A 22,414-nucleotide genomic window follows, 5' to 3' on the forward strand; every position below is an offset into this window, starting at 1 on the left:
ATTTGGGGTCACCAGGGGTGAAATTGTGAAAATCTTGTAAATACCATATCTCAAGAAGGGAAGCAAGGGCAAACCTCATTTTTAATGTGTATAAGAACCACATTGAGTACAATGAGCCTATTGGTTTTGGTGGAGGTCAAAGTTCATTTCGGGTCACCAGGGGTCAAATTGTTAAAACCTTGTAAACATGATATCTCAATATTGCAAGCTTGGGCAGATCTCATACTAGGTATGAAAAGTGTCTAACATTGAGTACAAGAAGCCTATGGATTTTGGTGGAGGCCAAAGGTCATTTGGGGACAACAGGTCAAATTGTGAAAGCCTTGTAAACATGATATTGCAAGAAGGGAACCTTGGACAGATCTCATATTTGGTTTGTAGATGTACCATATCAAATGTCATATTTTATGTATTAATAGTATGTTGATATATCTATCACATTTAGTACAAGAAGACTGTTGTTGAGGTCAATGGTCATTTCAGGACAGCCTGTGTCATTGTGAATTTATTGTCACATCACACTGCTTTTTACTGTAGTTCTTAGATCAAGTATGTTGTACACCATCACTTTTCATTATGTCAGATTCATGAAGAAAACTTCTCATGGTACATCATCAAAACCATGATGCAGTTTGCATTCTGGTTAATCTATGAGATGGAGATGGTGTTCATTTGTGTGTGTATGTGACACTTTGACTTGTAGACATAACTGAAAAAGAACAAGGTGGATGAACCTCATACTTGATATAAAGATTCACAGCTGTGAATAAAAGAACCCTGTTGAAACTGGAGATGGAAGGTCATTGGAGATAGACAGAGGTCAAAGTCTGCAAACACAAATAGCATAAGTTTCATGTACTTCATATTTGTTCTAGATTCCTTTGGTGGGTTGAAGACCACAGTGCCTATTGCATATTTCTTGTGGCAAGGATTCACTATTAAAGCCTGTTGGTTTTCTGTTTATATTCACCACGACCGCTGACCGTATAGTTCAAGTCGTTCTCTCATGCATCTACGGATCAAATTGGGTGTGGTCATGTCGGCAATATAAGTCGTGGAGCCATGGTCATGGTGTGATAGCAGTGTCAAATTTTGAGTAACCTCCCTGAAATTTTAAAAGAAAGAGCCATAAGAAAGTTTAACATAACTTGCAGACAGTTGACAGAACCTTGCAATTTTGAATAAATGTTATACATATAACAATTCTCAGTATGTACTACATTACAGGCAAAAAGCAAAGTTCAGGATCAACCCAGATAGTCACCTAGCTATGTTAATACATAAATATGAAGGTATGTATATTGTACACACGGAGCATTGAATGTGCAAACCTAAGTGTCATAATTAGGTAGGTAGGTTCTCATCTAGCCATTGATACACTTTGGCGTTTCAGATTTACTTGGCCTATTCATAACTTCAACTCTATTGTTTCCAACGGCAAACCCAGCCTGAAAGATACACCCTATACCCTGTGAAGCACTTTTTCTTAAAAGTAGATTCTTAGCTATTTTATGTATATTGCAGTTATTGCACTTTAATTACAAAACAACACATGAGGGCTCTACGGTTAAAATGCTGTAAAGTTTCCATTGAACGAGTTGACTTGTCTAAACATGACCTATTTGTAACTTCAACTCTGTTTTTTCCAACAGCAAAACCAGCCTGGAAAGTACACCCTGTTCCCCATGAAGCATTTTGTTTAAAGTAGATGTTCAGTTATTTTATGTATACTAAATAATATTGTAATATTATTACAAGACAACACACGATAGCTCTAAAAATGGCTAAGAAAAGGTTAAAATGCGTGTAAGGATTCCGTTGAATGAGTTCTTACCGTAAAACAGCAGTGCGCCACACTTATGACAATTCCGTTTTGCGATATATCGGTGGCGCTTTACAAGTTTAATCCTTTAGCATACAGTGGAAATTGCTCGACGAGTTACCCTACTTTCCGTACACGCTAGCAGACAGGTAGACACATAAGGTCATGTATTTTTCTTCAAAATTAACCAGCCAGCCAATCAAAATTGCTCAGATTCTAAAACAAAGAATAAATAAATAAATGAAAGAAAGAAGCAGAAAACATACTTCCAAGAGTTTGTGTTAATACAAGTATTAAATTGTGACCATCTTTGTGGTAGCATAGTTGGTCACACTGAGGGCTATGTGTAATAATGCTGTGCTGTATGTTTATTTTGGTAAAACTAGAGGAGAGCGGAAACTAAGGAGAAAGGCCACATCTTGGGGAGATTGTGTTCGTATGCTGCAATACAAGCGTACAAGCAATACAGTGCGACGATGTAAACTATTATTTTTTGACACAAAATCACAGTATGTCCACATTTCAATATAAGAAACAAAATCCATACATCTCACAATTAACTAACCTATAGCATATTAAAAGAGAAAATTTATTATTACACGTAATCGCTATTCCGATGGATATATTAGTAAAAGGCACTACGGTCATGGGTCGAGATTTCATTACAATCAGACAGTCACAGTTCAGTAGGTCTGTACTTCCAGTGGATTATCACATACGTAAGTTCTACAGTATGTAGTAAAGCCTATCCGAATCTATTAGTCAGTATACTTGTCACTTTGCCAGTACTGTCGAAACGACGGCGTTACTGTTACTGTAGATGTGTGAAAGTAAGTTAGGTTAGAGAACAAAAACACTGGTTTGTATCAACGTTTCGAATCAAAACAATCGTGGAGAAATGGATTGCCAAGTGATTATATTCTTGGCTTTGTTCGGTAAGAAAGATTCAGGGTTTAAGTGCCTGACTTTGTACTAGTAATACTGGATTAGGCCTAACGTTAGGAATTGTTACTGTTAGAAACTATAGCCCAAAGTCTAAACTTAGGCCTATAGTATAGGCCTAAGTTAGACTTTACTTAGACTAGGCCTAGTCGTAAACATCATGGGAGAAAGCTGGTGCCACTCTAGCTACTTGTGAAAGAAACCAAAAGGGTGAAGGAGGGGAGGGCAAGAGAGGAGGGTACTTGGTGGTTGCCCTGGGATGGGAAGTTGTGGATTGGGGAGGGAGAGGATACTGATGAGTTCTGCCTTTTATTAAAAATATACTTAATAAATTTTGCAATTTTAATATAAAAAACTGGCCACAGGGACACATGAAAACATCATTTTTGTATTTTGAGACACTTTTATGGATTTTTCTACCCATTTAAAGGAATTATACAGTAAACTTAAACATATGCTCGAAGTAATGAAAACTTTTCCTTGCTTCGAGCGCAGTTTGAATTCTGACCTTTACAAGTATATATTCTTTCCATTACTGGCAGAATTTTGTCATACCATCGATGAAAACACATAGCTAAAGGATAAAACTAAATAACTGAGCAAAATTAGCTAACAAAACCTTCACAAAAGCAGCATATCTTTTTAAAGAATGTGAACGCCCTTACTATCACGAATTTACCATAGGTATCATGATTTATCATCATGCCTGCTAGGAGAGACATGCACCTGGAAGTGGAGAAAGTTTATGAGTTGGGTAATGATGAATGCTTAGCTAGCCTGGGCCTGCAAAATTTCATAGCAGATGCACAGATGCCTAAATTTTAGCCTTTTATACATGTGGTATAAGTGAGCAATTTTAGACAATTAAAGTCCTTATGAAGTATGGTATTACCGAATGATCTACTTAAATGAGAAGCAATACTTTGTAATTTCTCTTGAATGATGGACATAATATAAACTTGTGCAGTTAGCAAAGTAAGCGGGTTATTATGTGCCACTAGCCCTTTAAAAGCTATCAATGTTACAAGCCTAGAGTGAACAGTTTCTCTGTTTATAAGGCCTTCTTACAGTATCTTCTTCTTTTTTTTTTGTGCAAAAATAATTTGGGTATCTTTAAAAGTGTCATCAATATAAAGGCGGTGGCATTTGAAGCAATAAGGCTTAGCAATCGGGAGGGTCCGGGTTCAATACCCGGCCAGGTCATAGTAAGGTGGGTTTTTCATACAAGAGCAATCTACGATTTTCCCATCTGAAATGACGTTCTAACTTGGAAAGGTTCCAACTTAGAGTAAAAATGTTGAATTGGAAGCCACCCCAAGTGTAAGTTGTAATCCATAAGCCCTTGTTGGTTTCTCCTACATTTGTGGTCGCTTAAGCGTCGTAAAAATCACTGCTAATTACTATAAAAACTTTAAAAAATATGATAGTTCATCCTAAGTATTGTTAGCCTACACAATAAAGATTAAATGTTCTGCTGAAGAATAAATTAAACTATAGAGAGCACAAAATGTTGATATGAGTCTAAAAGATCCTCCTTTCATTTTATAATACTAGTATTTTCTGTAAACATGGACAAATTTATATAGTTCTTTCAAATTAAGTATCTATTTTGCCTTGTAGCCATGACCATGGGTGCTCAAACAGAATTTGGTAATCTCATCGGTCGTTTCACGGATCTGCCAACTTTACATGATGTTGAAGGCGCAGTTTACGCAGTTGATGAAAGGACGTTTTACGTGCGTGGATTCTCCTATGATGGAACGGGGCCCGGTAAGATAAAGGTTTTATCCCATGATTTAGTCAGTCATCAGTTCTTAAACGCTTAAATTTAAAGAAACTAAGCGGTTAGGAACATGGAAATGGTAAATGCGGTCATGACGAGCTAAATGTAATTTGATGATTTTACCAAGTTGTATTTAATACACTCATGCTCATAAATGTCCAATAGTGCATGCAGCTATCATTTATGATGGAAGGACAGTAGTGGTCATTAGTATGGTCTGTAACTCTTGTTTTATACCCGTTCCATCATTTTTCATCGCGAGAAGAAGAAGTCTTTAAGATAGAGATAAGACCAACGGTACCACTTTGTCTGAATGTGTAGGATATTTACCACATTGAGGTTTGTATTTGTTTACAGTCAGAGATTCCTCTACATAAAACCTATAGTAGAGCACTACTAGAGCTGATATGGAACCTTGGGCATTATGTGAAGGTGTCATCAATTTAAGGTGACTCCCCTTTTGCTTTGTGCTACTGAGAGCATATTGATATAGTCATCACAAGGCAAACAATGATATTTAACCGTTGGTTAGGTTCCTGCAAAGGAATGCCAATACTGTATTTGTATAGTGTATACTAAAGTTAGGAATATATGGTTTCTTAACAAATGTATGGGTATGTAAACAGTGTTTGTATATCGCAATTATTATTTAGAGTTTTTAGACAATATAACACTGATCTAGACTTCATTGTACCACTGGATCCCGAGAACACATGTATTATATCGCTTAGAAATATGCATATATGCTCCCCTTTAATATTTCATTTAATTGGGATGGAAGGGTGTTGACTGGAGGGGGGGGGGGGAGGGGGGTAGTCACTTTCATGTAAACAAAAAATGGTCATATTACACATATGTGAGATCACATGGTCTAAGTCGGGTGGGGTGAGGGAGACACGGCAATTAGAAGGACCAAGTTTTCTTTATCATCCTCTCTCTTTTGATATCTCTATGTGACAGTAAGTACTGTTGATCAAATTTGAATTAGATTTTTATAACTAATATAATCAAGCAGGATGAAATTTCTCTTATTGAAAACATTTATTGCGAAGCGACTCTTTTCAAAATTAAGACAAAATGCTGGATAAAAAGAAACAAACAATCAAAAACAAAACAAGGAAATGATCAAAGTACAATGACCAGCACTGTTAACAATAAGAACATCACCATTCTTAAACAAAAGGCTTAGGTAGCATATTTCATCTGGTCCTGTTTAAATATATACTACAGTCATTTGGTTGCAATCATGTCATTCCCATCCCTAGCTACCATTGTAACTCTGTGTGACTGTTTCACAGTATACAATGTAATATTTAGTTCCTTACATACATCTTGCTCATTGGGGTCACAATGACCCAAAGCTGATGTTTTTGCATGAGAGAATATATGCAAGTGTTTCAACCTATCAGCCTTAATTCATAATAATAATAACAATAATAATGATAATGATAATAATAATAATAACTAGTCTTATATAGTGCAGACTCCTACCACAAAACTTGTTCAATGCACTTTACGGGTGCTGAAGATGCAAAAACCAATAGAGTTGAGAAAAAAATTGGTTTTAAGACAGCGTCTTAATTGAATAATAGAATTCCATAGAGTTCCATAAACGTGGTGCAGCATTCAGAAAGCTACAGTCAGCGAAGGATCTCGTACGTGACATTAGAACATGAAGTTGAAATTGATAATGCAAACGTATTGGTCTAGCTTGCTGATGTAAGAGAAAATTAAAGTACCTGTAGGTTGGGGTACCAGTTTGCATGACAAGAAAAGTTAAGAATGAGGATTTTGAAGTCAATACGGATTCTTATTGGTAACCAGTGTAGTTCTGTCGGTAAAGGAGTGATGGGGGTAATTCAATCAGTAAAATACTGAAAGCTGAGAATGAGAGAGATCATTTTAAGGTTAACAGCAGCAGGTGGCTACAGTGAGTGTTTTTGTGCCATGTGATGGCTTTGCAAAAATAATCTGAGACATACAGTAACTGCAATCAACCTCATCTTATTTGATGGAAGTGGTTACTCTGAACAACTCTCCCAAAAACTATCAGATATCATGTTTCATTTGTGAGATATCCAAGCTTAAATGTCACTTCCAGTGTATACTGGTTTCATAATGAGAAACTTTTAAGGTTTAGTTTCCCTCGGTTTTTCTGCCCATATTTGCAGATTGATTACTTAATCTTAAATAATAAAAAAACTGGTAAAAGCTAGAGTAGGACTAGACTTTTTCTTCCCATAGGGATAATGTGATAGTTTTTACAAATGGTATAAATGTCACACATTTGGGTGGATTCACGAGCAGGTCGTTTTTGGGAAAGTTGACCATGCAAATGAGATTGAACATGTCAACACATGCTGGCAGCTATTTTCATCTGGATTTATTTCAATGGGATCACATCCAACGGATGGTAAATGATTCACATTTATAATTGAAATTATCGTCATTCCCAACATTTATTTATTACTCACTCTACAGCGGCATACTTTTACACTGGAACAACCCCAAACCCAGCAAATGGAGGCATTATCATTCCTCTGGAGGACGGGAAGTAAGTTAACAAAAGATGTCAGTGTACGTCGCAGACATTTGGCCAAATTTGCTCCTAAAAGGGCTTAATTTGTAGCTAGTTTCTGTTAATGTCGTTAATTAGTTTAACAATCTCATGATCTGCTATATAGTTTATACAACAGTGGTCGAAACCATGGACAGCATTAAAATGACTTTTGTGGGTAAAAGAGATGTTTGTTATATTCTCTGCTTCCAAACTGACAATACGAGCTTCAACGTATTGAAGTCCTAATTATGAAGAAAAAACCTAAAACTGCAGACATTGGTCTCTCTATTATTCATTGAATAAGTTTGTCCTAAAATTTGATAAAATTTGGATTTATTCACTCTTCTTTATGACTCGTCATCATTCAGCTTAAATCCTTCAGACGTTTGTGAATACTCTTAACAGGTCAAAGTTTAAGGGTTTTTTTTGTTCAGACATGATTTTAATATAAAATTTGTGTTTTATATTCTGTAATATTACTTTTTTTTTCTTTTTTTTTTAGATTTAGTCAAATAACAGTCCATTATCTAACCTTCTGTCCTTGATGTAAATGTTTTCATACATGGTTAGAGCACTTTTTCAAAAGGCAATATTAAACTTAAGTCAAACTGGAAGTTAATTTATTTTGTGTACTTATTTAATAGTTCTTTAGCAATAATTTTTGGATTTCCCTTAAAAACAAAGTTACAACATTGAAAATTAACTTTTTGAAAAGATTTTTTTCTTTAAATATGTATGTGGTATTTTACTATTTTGCAGTGTGATGATTCATAATTTATAAACATGTAACCACTTCCTGTAGGGTAAAGTACACACAATGAATGATGATTAGTGATACTATAAAATGCTTGGTGTGGTTGATAACTGACCTATTGAGCTTAATTCCCTTTTGAATCTAAAAAGCAAAGTTCAAACAAATGTTCTCAGTGACACAGCAAAAATGTATTTGTTAAGTATCGTGCATGGTAGTGTTTCCAACAAACAAATTCCGGAGACTGAAGGACTACACTGAAAAGTATGGACTGAATCACCAAATCAACTCATGCGTGCCTTTCAAAGAACCATAATACACAATTTGAAAATATTTATTGCCGGATCTGTATTTGTCATTGGGTGTGCGGTGACCATTGTGTACGTTAATAAACAAAAGGCGTTGCAGAACTACAAGCATTGTCAGGTACAACAGAAACAATTCCATTGTCTACATATTTCAGCGGATTACACATAGTAACTGTGAAGCGAAGCGTATATGCGCCAATTCTTTGGCAAGTAAGGTCTGTAGCCTCTGAAAGGGAGTGAAGACTCGGGCACAAAGAAACGTCTGATGACGTCTGATGCTGGTAATCTGAAGTAGTTTTGAATGAGGTGTAACAGAAGTGTTAGACACCACCATCAATCCCAGAAAATACACACACAGCTTGCTACACTAGTGTACAGTCAATACTGTACATGCAGCTACGGTCAATACCCACAACACAGTATACATAGCAGCGATGGACATCTCAGGTCCAGATAAAAGATAACACGTTTCATTGTAGCAACAAGAAAAAAACTTCACTTGCAAACAACGGAAAGTCAACTTTTTTCAGAGGGCAGCACACGGTTTGGGACAAGTCTTCAATGCCTTTAAATCACAGTCATTGAGGGTGGTTGCAAGTGTGTCCTTGCGGTGATACAAACACCTTGGAGACAGACCATGAAACAACGATGTCTCCCTAAAGAAAGAAAGGAAGAAAATATATCACAGTGATGCAAACAGTATATATCATGGCAAAATAAAACCTTGAACCTCCAAATTAAGTCACATGGCCTAAATATTGGAGACCGTTGTTATAAGCTTCGGACTTGCCAAAGTTGCAAACAGACTATGCGGGTGCATAGCACTAAATTTCACATCATTACAACTGTTAGATGTACTGACATATTATTGCCAACAATATAATATAAAACAATTACTCCACTGTAGGGCTTTATACATAATTAATAATAACTGTTACTATAGACTGAAATGTGTCTCTAATTGGCTTTCACTGTGTAGAACTGTGTGTCCTGGAGGTTAAAGATCATTGGTTATATACTAGAATGTCAAATAATGGTCGTTCATGTTTGAATAAACATTCTGCTGCCACCCCCATAATTAATTAATTAGTTAATTAATTAGCCATGCACTCTCAATATCTAGGAATAATTTGGAGGGCATTAGTGAAGAACTTGCAGTGACGTACTTTTGAAATCCAAATATATTACCTGTAACATGTTTTTTAACATGTTAACAATTTGAGGCAACATAGATTCATTACCTTTAAAAGGATCCATTGTGTTGCACTTTGAGTGGCTGTGCAATAAGTGCTCAAAATCTCAAGGAGGCAAAAATAATATTTGCTGGTTCGGACGTCATACGTAAAGTGCTCTGCTAGGTGAATAACAACCTTGAACTTTATGGTCCCAATTATTATTTTCTCTGCATGAGGTTAGTTTACACAGACCTCTGGTTAAAATACTAGTCTATTGATGGTTGTAATTTTGTTTATAACAAAACCTGGACCCAATTTTATGCTCTGCCTGCATATGACGTACATGGCTGGAATCTTCATGTCCTTGTTTCAATATTTTACATTTTTATGTCAAAGTGACTTGAATGACAGGAAATCTAAAACCTGCGTAAAGTTTAAGTTTGTAGGTTGGATTTAAAAGTCTGTGGTTTTCTTATAGAACCTTGGTTAACTATAGACAGGTACATTCAGTGGATTGTGCAAGATGAAGCTACTTTAGGCAGTTATTTCTTATTTTTTAGGCAGTTTATTCTTTCAATACTGTGACTGAGACTAGAGCACTGCTTAAAAGTGAATTTGCAATCAAAGTAAGAGACATTTTATGTGTACACAGTTATATGTTTATAAAATTGTGAGGGGGTGGGGGTTGTGGGGAAAGAATCTATTGAAGGTACTGTAGGGAGGTGAGTGTTTTGTGATATTCTGAGCAGGGGTAATCAAGACCATCCTCGGAACGCCAGGAAATTTTCCAAGTTTTCTTGGCTTCTATCCTGGAGCTATACGAACAAACAGGTCAAGTTAGGTTTCACTTTTGAAGTGTAACTTATTTTTATCTCATTGTTTGCAGTCTTGAAAAACTTGGAAGTTATAACAATGAAGATTTGCTTGTGACCCTCCCTAATGGAGTACTCAGGAACTACAACTGGATCTCCATCTGGTGTGAGAGTGTTTCAGTAAGATAATTATGAAACGATGGCATAAATGTTAACTTTGATTACATTTGGTGCTAATATGTATTAATGGTTCAAGCAGGGGTGAAACCATGTATATTTCTGTTGGGCGGGGGGGGGAGGCTGGGGGCCTCAGCCTACCCCCCACTGGCAAACAGAACATTACAAAATTCTTAGTGTTTTTTACAGTATATATATGACATGCATGTATATATATGATATATACAGTCGCAAATTCTTCAACGGTTTGGTTTAAAAAGTTCAAAAAGTTCAAACATTTTGCATCTTAAAGCATCCTCCATTTTTCCAAAAATATCTCAAAAGGGAGCGGAGACATATCCCATTACACCCTTTCCATGGATGACTTATTATATCTTTGCCTCCTACCCCCCCCCCCCACACACAAAACAAAAAGGGTGGTTGTGCCCAGTGGCATCACCAGACACTTCAATCCTTACTGGTTTCGAACCTCTGGACATACAATCAGCATCCATAGCCTAGTGGTTAGGGTGTCCGCATACAGAGCGGGAGGCCCTGGTTGGAATCCCGGTGGAGGCTGGAAGTTTTTTCACTGTTCTTGATTCTCCAACTCATTACGATTTTCTTTAATATATATATATAGATATACCTATGTATGTATATGTACAGTACTGTATACTTATCGACAATCTCTAATATACTGACTTTCAAGATCCAAAAAACAATTTCATAAATGGAAGCTCGGACAGGCTGGATGACCGATGCTGCTCCTCTGTTTTTTTTGCTCAGGTTGATTTTGGACATGTCAAACTTCCTCCTGGATTCACATATCCATCTCCAGTCAGCCTGGGTTATTTAGGAGAAAATCCTCTTGTACACCAGGTGGAGGCAGACGATGTCATAGTACTTAACTCTCGTGAAATTCAGTTTGTTCGTTTGAGTTATGACGGCGCAGGTCCAGGTAGGTCTAGCAAATTATTATGATTTATTTTCTTCATTTTATGACTATGAGACTTGATAAACAATGACTTGGATTTAATAATACACCTAATTAACTATGTAATGGTTTCTGTCCACCAGTGTGATCACTTCATCTTTAAGAACACGTTTCATATCTATACAAACATGGTAAAGAAGAATCTGCAGGACTTAATCAAATGATCGAGAAACTTTAAAATCAATCGTTCATTGACTCGGATACATATACATGGTGAAGAACTTCAGTCGATTATTTCTGGGCTGTAAAAGCACGGTGACACAAAAACTGAAATATCTGAGCTATAATCATGCAGAAAAACATTCCGTCAAAAATAATATCTTGACTTCAAAACTTGATGTTGTTTTCCTTTGGATATATAAGCTGTACACTTTCCTATTTTTTTAAACCTTCCGATAGGTGCATATTTCTGGACTGGCGCTGGAACACCAGACAGTGGAGACACCAGAGTTCCTCATCCAGCAAATCAGCCGTAAGTAATAACTCTAAGTTAAAATACCGAAGGTACACCCTTCAAGTTCAAGAGATAGTAGAACTTGTAGCGAAGCAGCTATTCAAGAATCCCCAGTTTTTGACAACGAAGGTTTTTCACAGAGTGTCTCTGGACTTGTTACATCAGCCATTTGCTACAGGTCTGTGAACAAAAGTATAAATGGATGCAGGCAGCTAGTAGCCTGTAGGCAATGTTTACTTGAGTGAGAAAATGGGGACCATTTTGGTGATAAGGGGGTGAACCATATCTCATGCTAGCAGTAGTATGGAAATGTAGTGATTGCCCTATAGCTATGCCAATCATGTAACGGTACAGCAAAGTGGGGCAAGGTTTATTCTCATATACAGCATCTTGCACATTGAGTTGTTAATATTAAACATTCATGTTCTCTCCCTTTTCAAGAAATCAGATCCTTCCTCGTTATTCTAATGATGCGGTCACCATAATCCTGCCAGAGGGTTTCACAGCAGAAAACGTTGACTTCATCGGCATTTGGTGTGAAAGGGTTAACCAGAACTTTGGTCATGTGTCCACCAGCAATTTTGACCTTACAAATATACCACCTTACATAGAAAGAGTCGAGACCACTGCTCCTACCACGGTAAGCTTTAATTTAAGATCACTGAGGATAAATATCCCCAACTTTGGGTAACATTTCATTAATTAAGTATAAATCTTAAATTTAGAATTGTTTTGGGGGCTTGAAAACGAAATTTGTCTCTTTGCAACTTACCTAAACTTTAGAGATTGTTTGAGTCAGGCCAATGATATGACCGGATCTCTGAAATCATTAAAAATTGCTTCTGGTTCAGATGTTCCAGCAAGTTTGTACCATCTTTTCTCAAATTTTTGTTCCCACTTTGTCTCTAATTGTTTTCTTCCTTGCCTATGTATCTAAGTACACATGGCATTAAAGCTATTTTAACTGTATAAACATGCAATGACCCCTTTAGGTGGGTGGAGTTTCATCGATTCCTTCCATCAAATTTTCATTGTTTCCAGAGCTTGGATAACTGCAAAGTGTTGGTACCAGATCGTTTCCATATTGCCTGGACTATCGACCGATCCAATAACAAGATCACCTTGGAGTTTCAAGGAGTCATTTCTCTGAACGAGTATCTGGCATTTGGCATCAGTGGTTCGTCGTCCGCAACTCTTATGATGGGCTCCGATGTCGCCGTGGTTTGGTTCGATCCGAGCGATTCGCAACCCAGAGCCGTGGATTACCATCTGAATGATTACAGTCAGGTGAAGACAATTTTAACGTTCCTGGGAAGTTTTTTTTTTTCAGTCATGGAGGGTTGTAGGAGGGGATATTTGATGAGTTGTGCACCAACAAAACCCAATCACAGTTTCCCATTCTAGTCAGAAATAAAAAAGTTGCCATCAATAGTGCAGTGGGTTTTATGTTCACTTTGGTTACCCTAGGGGCATTTAAAGCCACAGTAAAAACATATTAACATTTCAGAGTATTAAAAAGATGTAGTACTGTTTGTGTGGATGAAAGGTTGGTGTATTAAACAGCATTTGTCATCAGTTGGTCTCCAGTGATCAAGAAGGATTAACCAGGATAAAAGGTTGTTATCCAGCTATCATCATTGGCAATGTTAATGTGTACTATCTTAAGTAGTACTGTTTACAAGTTGTTGATTTTTTTGTTATATGTTGCTCCATTTCAGTACATGACAGATGCAGGCATCTCTTCATATTACTCGTTTTTAATTGCATCGTTTTATTTCAGTGTATACCAGAGGAAGGAATAGGTGCCTGTCCTGACAACATACAAGGCGGTGCAGATAATGTTCAGCTCATCAGTGGAGAGCTCAAAGATGGATTGGCCACTATCACCATTGAAAGACCTCTTAATCCATGTAAGTCATAAAGATCTTCCCTGCCTATAACAAATACCACCCTTGTCCTCTCTTTTGGGCCAAAAACAGTTGGTAATGCTAGCCACACTGAACGCTCCTCTGCACAAATTCATGATTTAACACAGTGTACTATTTCATTGGTCAAGCCAAATTTGTCTTCACACAGGGAAGTAGTCCTGGTCATTAGAGCACTTGTGTTAACAATTATACGGTGGCTGGTCAAATCATTAGGTGTACTCATGGATGAATCCTAATAACAGTACTTGGGGTAGTTTATGCTATCAAGTAAAAAAATATTAATGCTCATGAAAATTTGAGGAGGACTGTTTTTCTATAGGCAGGCTTGACCATCATGGTCTTGCCAGTAGGAGAATGTGACCTCTTAATTCATGTAAATCTATCCAGTAGGAAAAAAGCAACCTCTTAATCCATGTAATTCCATCCTGTAGTGAAAAGTGACCACTTAATCCATGTTAGTCTATCCAGTAGTGAAAAACGACCTCTTTAATGCATGTAAGTCTATCCAATGGTAAAAGTATCTGGTACAATTATACATTGTATACAAAACCATAGTTCTCAGTATTTGTTATGTCAACTGGAAACATTAATTAAAATTTTACCCTATATGTTGTTCTTTGAATTTCAAAAGAGAAATTACTTCTGGACCATTCTTTCAACTTTTAATTTTGTTTTCTTGAGAGTATATTGCTATGTCTACAGTATTAGCTAGTGTTTCTACCTTGTAAGTCTCAAGAAGTTATTAGAACAATGTCATTTAGCACACAAAATTAACTTTTTGATGAACAGTGTAAATTTTAAGAGCAAGTGACCCTTGGTTTGACCTTCTCTCTTTGTGTTCATCTGGATTACAGCTGATCCCTTGGATTCTGAGATTATCACCACCGGCGATGTATATGTCTCCTGGGGCATCGGATTTATCAACCCCACAGGTCACGCAGCAAAGCATGAAATCAGAACCAGTGGTATGCTTAAAGATCATTCCTTTTCATATAAGGCTTTGGGATTGTTGTGTGTATACTATTTCAACTCTGTGGTCTGTATGTCAATTGATGAACTTAATTTGCATAGTTTTGAAATTAAGTTACATCGGTGACTAAATCATCTTGATGAGAGCAAAGGAAATGAATTGGTTATTGATAACTGTATTAATTATTTAGTTAAGCATACCTATGAATCATCTATCTGGTTGCATGGCGATACTAGGGAGCTACGACATGAAAGGAATATCATCTTTTCGTCTCTGTTTGTGGTGAATTGCTGATGACTTCAGCATTTATATGAAATATAATGACATATAGCAGTGTGATGGTATTATCATATATTTGTTATTTTATTTTTCAAACTCATATGCAGGGTTCTTTGGAAGGAATTCATAACAGAGAATAAAATGAGGGTGTAGAACAGTTTTGTTCAAATTGAGTGAAATTTTGTCAAAAGACATAAAAAACAATGTATTTTAATAAATTCAATAATAGTTACCAAATGAAATATTACTGACCGATTTGGAAACCTATCAGAAATCTCAGAGAATCCTCTTAATCTATTGTTGTGAATATTTGTCTCGGTCAGGAGATTTGACCGTCGACTTTGGCCGTACATCCTCGCAGTGCCCAGTATTGAGGACCTCTGGCAGTAGTGCAGGGTCACAAGAACCCTGGTACAGACCCTATCTCAGAGAAGAGGGCAACGCAACCTTCTTGGCTGTTATCGGACCATCAGGGGGTCAGAGAGGGTATCAAGGTATTGCAAGTAAGTGAACCACGAATAAAACTTTCACAAAGTAAAAGATATAAAACAGTTTTAGAATTCAATGAGTGTGTTCCACAGTCTTCAGTTAATCGGTGATAATGAGCAATTAATTATTCAGCCCTTTAATTAGTTTAATGATATAGTATGATCAATAACTGATTGATTTTTGTCAATTCCAAGCACTTGCTCTAACCTCTGACTGTTACAGGAGATAAAACAGCTGTTACAAAGAGGGTGGTATGTGTGAAGCATTCATTCTGATTTGGTGTTTGGTGGGTGTTTGGTGGGTAGTTATATCAGCTTACTGCCTGACAATATCAAGATTAGAGGCTGGTGGATCAACCAGGAAGAATGGTTAACACTTTTCCAATCATTGGAGACAATCAAAATTTCTGTTTCGACAAACAAAATTAGTTTCATAGGTTGTCTGGAGGACGACTTTAGTAACATCCAATTTAGTTTGCACTTGAACCCCAAAAGAGGTCACATGATAATGGAAATCACCCTCCATCTCTTTGAAGAAATAGTGGTAGGCCTAAGATCCACCCAGATGGAAGTTCTGCTTGGCTCAAAGCTCATGTTCTAGTGACCAAACCCTCTCATGCCCCATGTACGTAATGGTCATTCTTTGTTACTCTGCTACATTTTCTCAGACAATCAAATTTGCTCTTTAGACAACCAAAACAGTAACACCTGCATGGGTGTAAGAGGAGGGTCATCCAGAAAAAGAAGTCATGAAAACTTTGGCTGGATTATTTATTAGGTACCGATTAGAAACAATAATCTGAACAAAAGTAACAGGCTGGTTGGTGCAATTAATAGTTTTGGATCTGATTATACATATCATATATTCGTGAATTTGAATCTGATGCAGATATTAAGTGAACCTTGTGTGATTTGCTATATCGTTTTACTCAGATCAAGTCGGATGGGGTCTGGCTTGGTACATCAACGGCATTCTCATTCCGGAGATTCACGTAGTCAGGGGCAACACCTACACATTTGAAATCTTCGGTGGCAATGACCGGAACTTCCTTGGATCGTATCATCCATTCTACATCACCGACGACAAAGATGGCGGCTATGGACAAAAGACCGACGCTGAGAAACAGGTACGTGGATTAGAGGAAAGGCAATTAATTAATTGTGCTACCTTACTTAAATAAAAGCAAATCAAAAACGGAAGAAAAATAACTTTTTTCAACTTCAGGCTGGAAAGCTCTCTAACACACAAGACTGTTTATGGTTCTAGGTCACACTAGTGGGAATCCTATTCCAGTCAATAAGTTTTTTTAAAAGTTTCAAGATTTTGTTTGTTCTAGTATTTCCCAGTCAAGTTTCTGTTTTCTAATTTGCTGATAAACATTTTGGAACAGCAGAATGCTCTAGAAGTTCTCTTTCTGCTAATTTCCAGGTTTTTACTAAATGTAATAAGGGGATGGCTTGTGACTGCCAACTCCAGATAAAGAACTAAGCTAAGCCTGCATGGGGCTGGATATAATTAAGTTTGTAGAACACTGGACCTCTATTCCTGATGTCATTGTTCTCAATCTAGCCAATAACTTTGATCCTTTCTAATAGTTTAAAGCCAGCTTGAAATCTTTTTCACTAGCTGATCCCCACCATTTCCTGCCCCCCCCCCACCACGCATCCTACACCCCACAAGAGCTTCATGTGGGACTATACTCCCTGTTCTGTTGAGTATCAAAATCTTGAATATAGTTCTTCTGATTATCACGAAAATCAAATCTGTATCCTCTGTTTTCTGTTAATCCCCAGCTGGAGACCATTTATGCCCCACCTGTTGGTAAGTTGTTACGAATGCCTTGGTGTCAATAACCAAAATAACGTACCTGTCATGGGATTATAATGATCTACAAGATTATAAAATAAACATTATTATTCTATGCTGTCTTTCTGCTGAAATATTATTACTAAAATAAACAACAGATAGATGCATAATGGTAATTAAAAGATAGTTTTCAAGCACTTTAATTAGCATAAGGGTTAATTAATATCGAAGTCTATATTTTGAGCATATATATAGTGTATTATACATATAGCACATATATAGTACATATATAGTATACTATCTATATACTATGTATATAGTATATATGCATATATAAATAGTAAACTATATATATATGCTATATATATCACATATATACATATATATATGTATACTATGTACACTATATAAAGTGGTATGACAGATATAAAGTAAATAATAAAGATCAACACACCAGAAAAATTTATGGCTTGGCGTGCCTATAAAAAGTGCTTATTCTGTGTAAATTGTCAAATTCAAAGCACCAGGGGGTGTTCCCTTTACAATCATAACACTTGGGTACTACGCCCTCATTGACAGTTATTGTAAGCCAGTTTATAGCATTCACACACCAGTAGAATCACTGTGGTCGAGTGGTACGGACTTTGACCAAAAGGACGAAAAACCGGCCGTGAAGTGGAATTTTTTATTCTTTATTATTTACTATATATTGATATATATTGATATATATTTATATATATATATATGTATATATATATTTATATGTATATACATATATATAAATATATTTTATATATATTTTATACATATTTTATATATATTAATATATTATATATATTAATATATTTTATATATATTTTATAAACATATTTTTATCTTCTCTAACTACAGAGGGTCACCTCTGTGAGTACCAGACTGGCTCATACCAGCCAGATGCCTTTAATGATTTCCTCTCCTACAAGTCTACCCTGAAGCTGATTTGCCCGAGACGAACGGTACCCGGCATTCTCGTATGGACAGTCGATGAAGACACTCCAGATACCGTGTACTATCAGGTATGAGTGATGTTGTTTCTTGTTTGTTATTTGATTTATTGTTACATATTTGTTTACCTTTGAGACACATTTAGGCTAACAGCAAACTGTTTTTCTTTTACAAATGCATGTGAACTTTGACATACCATTCCAACATTGAAAAATTACCATTCTTTTTAATTTTGTAGTCGTTTCATAGCATTTGTACTCACTCAGCCAATTAATTCAAATGATTTGCACTTTCTGCATTATTCATTATTATTTGTTTGTTTCCTCATTTTTTAATCAATGTTTTTCTTCCATTCGTCATTGTTTGACTTTCAATTTGTTGTTTCTGTTTCTCTGTTCAGTGTTACCAACATAAATTCTTTGGATGGAAGATCCACGTCTCGAATAAAACATCCACCACCACCGCTCCCCTCTCATTTCTTCTGGTTTTCATACTTGCCGTCTTTACTAATATCTTTTTCAGTGATTAAAGGGAACGTTAAAGTTTATTGTTAATAAGGTGTTATTGAAAACTGAAAGAGGACATGTAATACAAAGCAGAAGGAGTGCTGCTGAGGTGTTTGCATTGCTCTGACAAAGAACTCTACTTGGGTGAAGTTACAATAAGACTTGTCGAAAAGAAATTCCCCTAGTGATGTTTTATTGTGTTTGATTAAACTGTAAGGAAATGGATTGTAGTTAAAAAGGAACTAATGGTTTAACTGTATACGGAAGTGCTTTTGAAAATGCTCGCTATAGGTCCTTGTGGTTAACATTTTGTAAAAATTTAATATTCATAAATTGATATCTAGTCATTCGAATGACAACGACATCCTTACGCTAGTATGAAGTTTCGTTTACCTTTTTTTTGCCAAGCCGTAAGAACTTACAACCATGTTCTAATTTCTCTATAATATTAATTTTGTACATTGCAAAATCAATATTAATAATGAAAAAATATGATCACCCTACAATCAAGCAATGTAATTTCATGATTTACTATATTAAGAATATTACCAGAATATTATAAATCCAGGATTTTGAATTAGATGATTCATATTTGTCTAGTCCCACCAAGACGTATATGCGTGTGTGTGTGTGTGCTTATACTGCAAGTAAGTATGTATATGTATTTATATACAGTACACATCCAAGAATAACTATATAAAACAGTTGGCACTGCATTTGCAGACATAACTAACTTTGATTACACCACCGTGACTGCTTAGAGGACATAGAAAACATCAGTAATAAGGAAAATGTTATTAATAATGTTATTATGTTTTTAATTGAATGTATTCAAATCATGATACAGGTGGTTAGGGAATGATGATTGATATTAAAATTTTTACCTTTTTCTACAGCACCGTAATGGTTTACTTTTGACATGTTATTGGTGTAATTATTGGTGATATGTTTTAGTACATTGTATTTATTATTCTTGTGCATGTATATAAATATAATAAACAAAAGTTCATGATCAAACTGTATATATACTCAGACAAACTTCTGCAATGCCACCCTTGTACAGCAGGGATTTATTTTTAAGGAGTCCCTTTCACAAGTGACCCACCTTATTTAATATTTTCCTTTATCTGGAGAATTCCTCCAGAAGTCTCCATCTGTAGTTGAAATGACCAATTTGGCAATGTTACTGTATTTTGGGGTGTAAAGTTTACTGCTAGAAGAAACCAACCCACTATGATAGAAGATATATTCACTGTATCCACTTTTTTTGTGAATCTGTCCACATAATTGAAATGCTGTTTATTGTGCAATATGTAGCTTTGACTATAGCTCACTTGGTATCGGTAGGGGTGTATGAAAACATCATCTTGGAGTTCCAACTTGGATTTTGTAATGCTGTTTTCCTCTTTGTAACTATGGCGCTTTGGTATTCCATTCTCTGTTCTTTCAGAATTTGACGTTAGACGTCTGTTATAGCTTTTAATCTCAGACTTTCCTTATTAGAATGATGGTTTATTTTTGTAAAATTATTTAGACCGATGCTCTCAAGTTCTCTGCCTTTCATTTAGAGTACCGTTTTTACGCTTTCATTTGTCATTTTGTATGACAACATCTCTCTGAAATATTTTTGATGTGCCTTTGTTATTGAATTCAATATACTGTGTAATAAACTGATAATTATACGTTATTATTTGTACCAATGATTCGTTGACTTGTCCATTTATGGGAAGTTAAAGGAATAGCAAAGTCAGGGGAGTCAGGGGTGGACTGTCCTATTGGCATACTGGCTGAAAAAAGGGTGCACAGGTGGTTTGCTGAAGGCTCAGATTCTTCTTAGCTGTGAAAGGTACTAGTTTGGTGGCAGCATTGAAAATTAATTCACTGTAGCTGTATGATACTGTGATGTCCTACATGAGCTAGACCCCAAACCTGCTTTATGCATGTTTGATTGTGAGAGGAATCACACTGCAAGACAAACAGATGTGCTAATGCTAAAACTTGGGTTGAAATGTCTATATCTATATCTGGTGGAGGTATAATCTAATTTAAAGAAAATTCTTACCTTAATAACATCAGACTACCACCGGGAACAATGATCTTAGACATAAACTTCAAGGGCTTCATATTGAAACAAGATATTGCATTAATTTTTGGAGACACAAAAATTTATGTATTGGTTTAAATGGTTACGAAAGGTACTAATAAAGCAAAGCCAAATGTTTGAAGCCACATAGCTCTCTCACGGTTTGGTTGAGGGCTATTGATTTTGTTTGTATAGGGGCAAACTTAGAACGCATCGTAAAGTAGAAGATTTTGAAGGCATTCCTGTCTCTTACATTTAATCCATACACCTTGTATTAGTAGTGATATATACATTCCATAGTCTTTCATGAAAATTTTATGTTGTTATAAAGGTGGGCTGAATCAGGGAGATTTGTGCTTTGAAGTAAACACACAAGGAAGCAAAGTGTAAGTACATGTAGACATGCAGCGCTTTCATATGAAAGCAGCAAATATTTTGTTTAAGTTACTGTCTACTTACATATCTTCTCTCCTAGTATCTTCCTTTGCTTTGTAAATGTTTTGCTAATAAACAGGAATAAATGGGAACAGGTGATTACTCTTGTGTCATGTTTTTCTCTACTTTTTTCACAATATTTCTTGTGATATTTTGATATTAGCAATATGTTGATTCAAACTAAGTGTAATATGAAAAATACTGGAAAGAAAAGATTGGGTCTTGTTCACACTTGAGAATGCACTGGAGTTCAGGATCTTGTTCTTTAGCAGGGAGGTAGTAAAGCTGACCCCTCCCCTCCCCATCCCCCTCTGACACATCAACATTTGAGAGCTGGTGGTGGATCAACATTGAATGAAAAAGAATTATAAAGCAAATGTGGAAAAGTCATGATGATTGTTTACAAATCAATTGGCAGCTAGCTATGGTGCTATAGTATCTCTGCAGCTAGCTATGGTGCTACAGTGTCTTTGCAGCTAGCTATGGTGCTATAGTATCTTGGATGCTAGCCATGGTGCTACTGTGTCTTGGCAGCTAGCTATGGTGCTGCAGTATCTTGGCAGCTAGCTATGGTGCTACAGTGTCTTGGCAGCTAGCTATGGTGCTACTGTGTCTTGGCAGCTAGCTATGGTGCTACAGTGTCTTGGCAGCTAGCTATGGTGCTACTGTGTCTTGGCAGCTAGCTATGGTGCTACAGTGTCTTGGCAGCTAGCTATGGTGCTACTGTGTCTTTTCAGCTAGCTATGGTGCTACAGTGTCTTGGCAGCTAGCTATGGTGCTACTGTGTCTTGGCAGCTAGCTATGGTGCTGCAGTATCTTGGCAGCTAGCTATGGTGCTACTGTGTCTTGGCAGCTAGCTATGGTGCTACAGTGTCTTGGCAGCTAGCTATGGTGCTACAGTGTCTTGGCAGCTAGCTATGGTGCTGCAGTGTCTTGGCAGCTAGCTATGGTGCTACAGTGTCTTGTTTGACTCTTTGCTTATGCAGAAAAGACGATGGCAATTAGCTGAAGTAAACAATGATCTCAGGGCTGTGTCACCCCCAGGCATTCAAACTACAATCTTGATCACCCCAATAGCAGTATCAATACATTGATCTCAGGGCTGTATCACTCCCAGTCATTCAAACTACAATCTTGATCACGCCAGTAGCAGTATCAATACATTGATCTCAGG

At 36.4% G+C, this 22,414-nt stretch overlaps 1 protein-coding gene across 1 annotated transcript; it reads left to right on the top strand.

Moving 5' to 3' along the window:
• The first annotated feature begins 2,576 nt into the window (after nt 1-2,576).
• Nucleotides 2,577-21,339, top strand: LOC139967303 (protein Skeletor, isoforms B/C-like). Its single transcript, XM_071970962.1, has 15 exons — nt 2,577-2,757; nt 4,385-4,534; nt 7,029-7,101; nt 10,228-10,333; nt 11,099-11,270; nt 11,706-11,778; nt 12,202-12,400; nt 12,802-13,047; nt 13,541-13,670; nt 14,543-14,653; nt 15,261-15,440; nt 16,359-16,552; nt 17,220-17,247; nt 18,124-18,287; nt 18,617-21,339. The coding sequence occupies exons 1-15, from the start codon at nt 2,721-2,723 to the stop codon at nt 18,743-18,745; spliced, it is 1,992 nt and encodes a 663-aa protein (XP_071827063.1). The 5' UTR covers nt 2,577-2,720; the 3' UTR covers nt 18,746-21,339.
• Nucleotides 21,340-22,414: the final 1,075 nt, after the last annotated feature.

The sequence above is a fragment of the Apostichopus japonicus genome, chromosome 5 (genome assembly GCF_037975245.1).
Source record: "Apostichopus japonicus isolate 1M-3 chromosome 5, ASM3797524v1, whole genome shotgun sequence".
Classification (NCBI taxonomy): domain Eukaryota; kingdom Metazoa; phylum Echinodermata; class Holothuroidea; order Aspidochirotida; family Stichopodidae; genus Apostichopus; species Apostichopus japonicus.

Excerpts from the sequence above, each read along its gene's own strand:
- LOC139967303 (XM_071970962.1), top strand. The coding sequence starts at position 2,721 with ATGGATTGCCAAGTGATTATATTCTTGGCTTTGTTCG. Across the intron at positions 7,102-10,227 it reads ATTCCTCTGGAGGACGGGAA|TCTTGAAAAACTTGGAAGTT; the intron begins GTAAGTTAACAA and ends CATTGTTTGCAG. Across the intron at positions 11,271-11,705 it reads TTATGACGGCGCAGGTCCAG|GTGCATATTTCTGGACTGGC; the intron begins GTAGGTCTAGCA and ends ACCTTCCGATAG.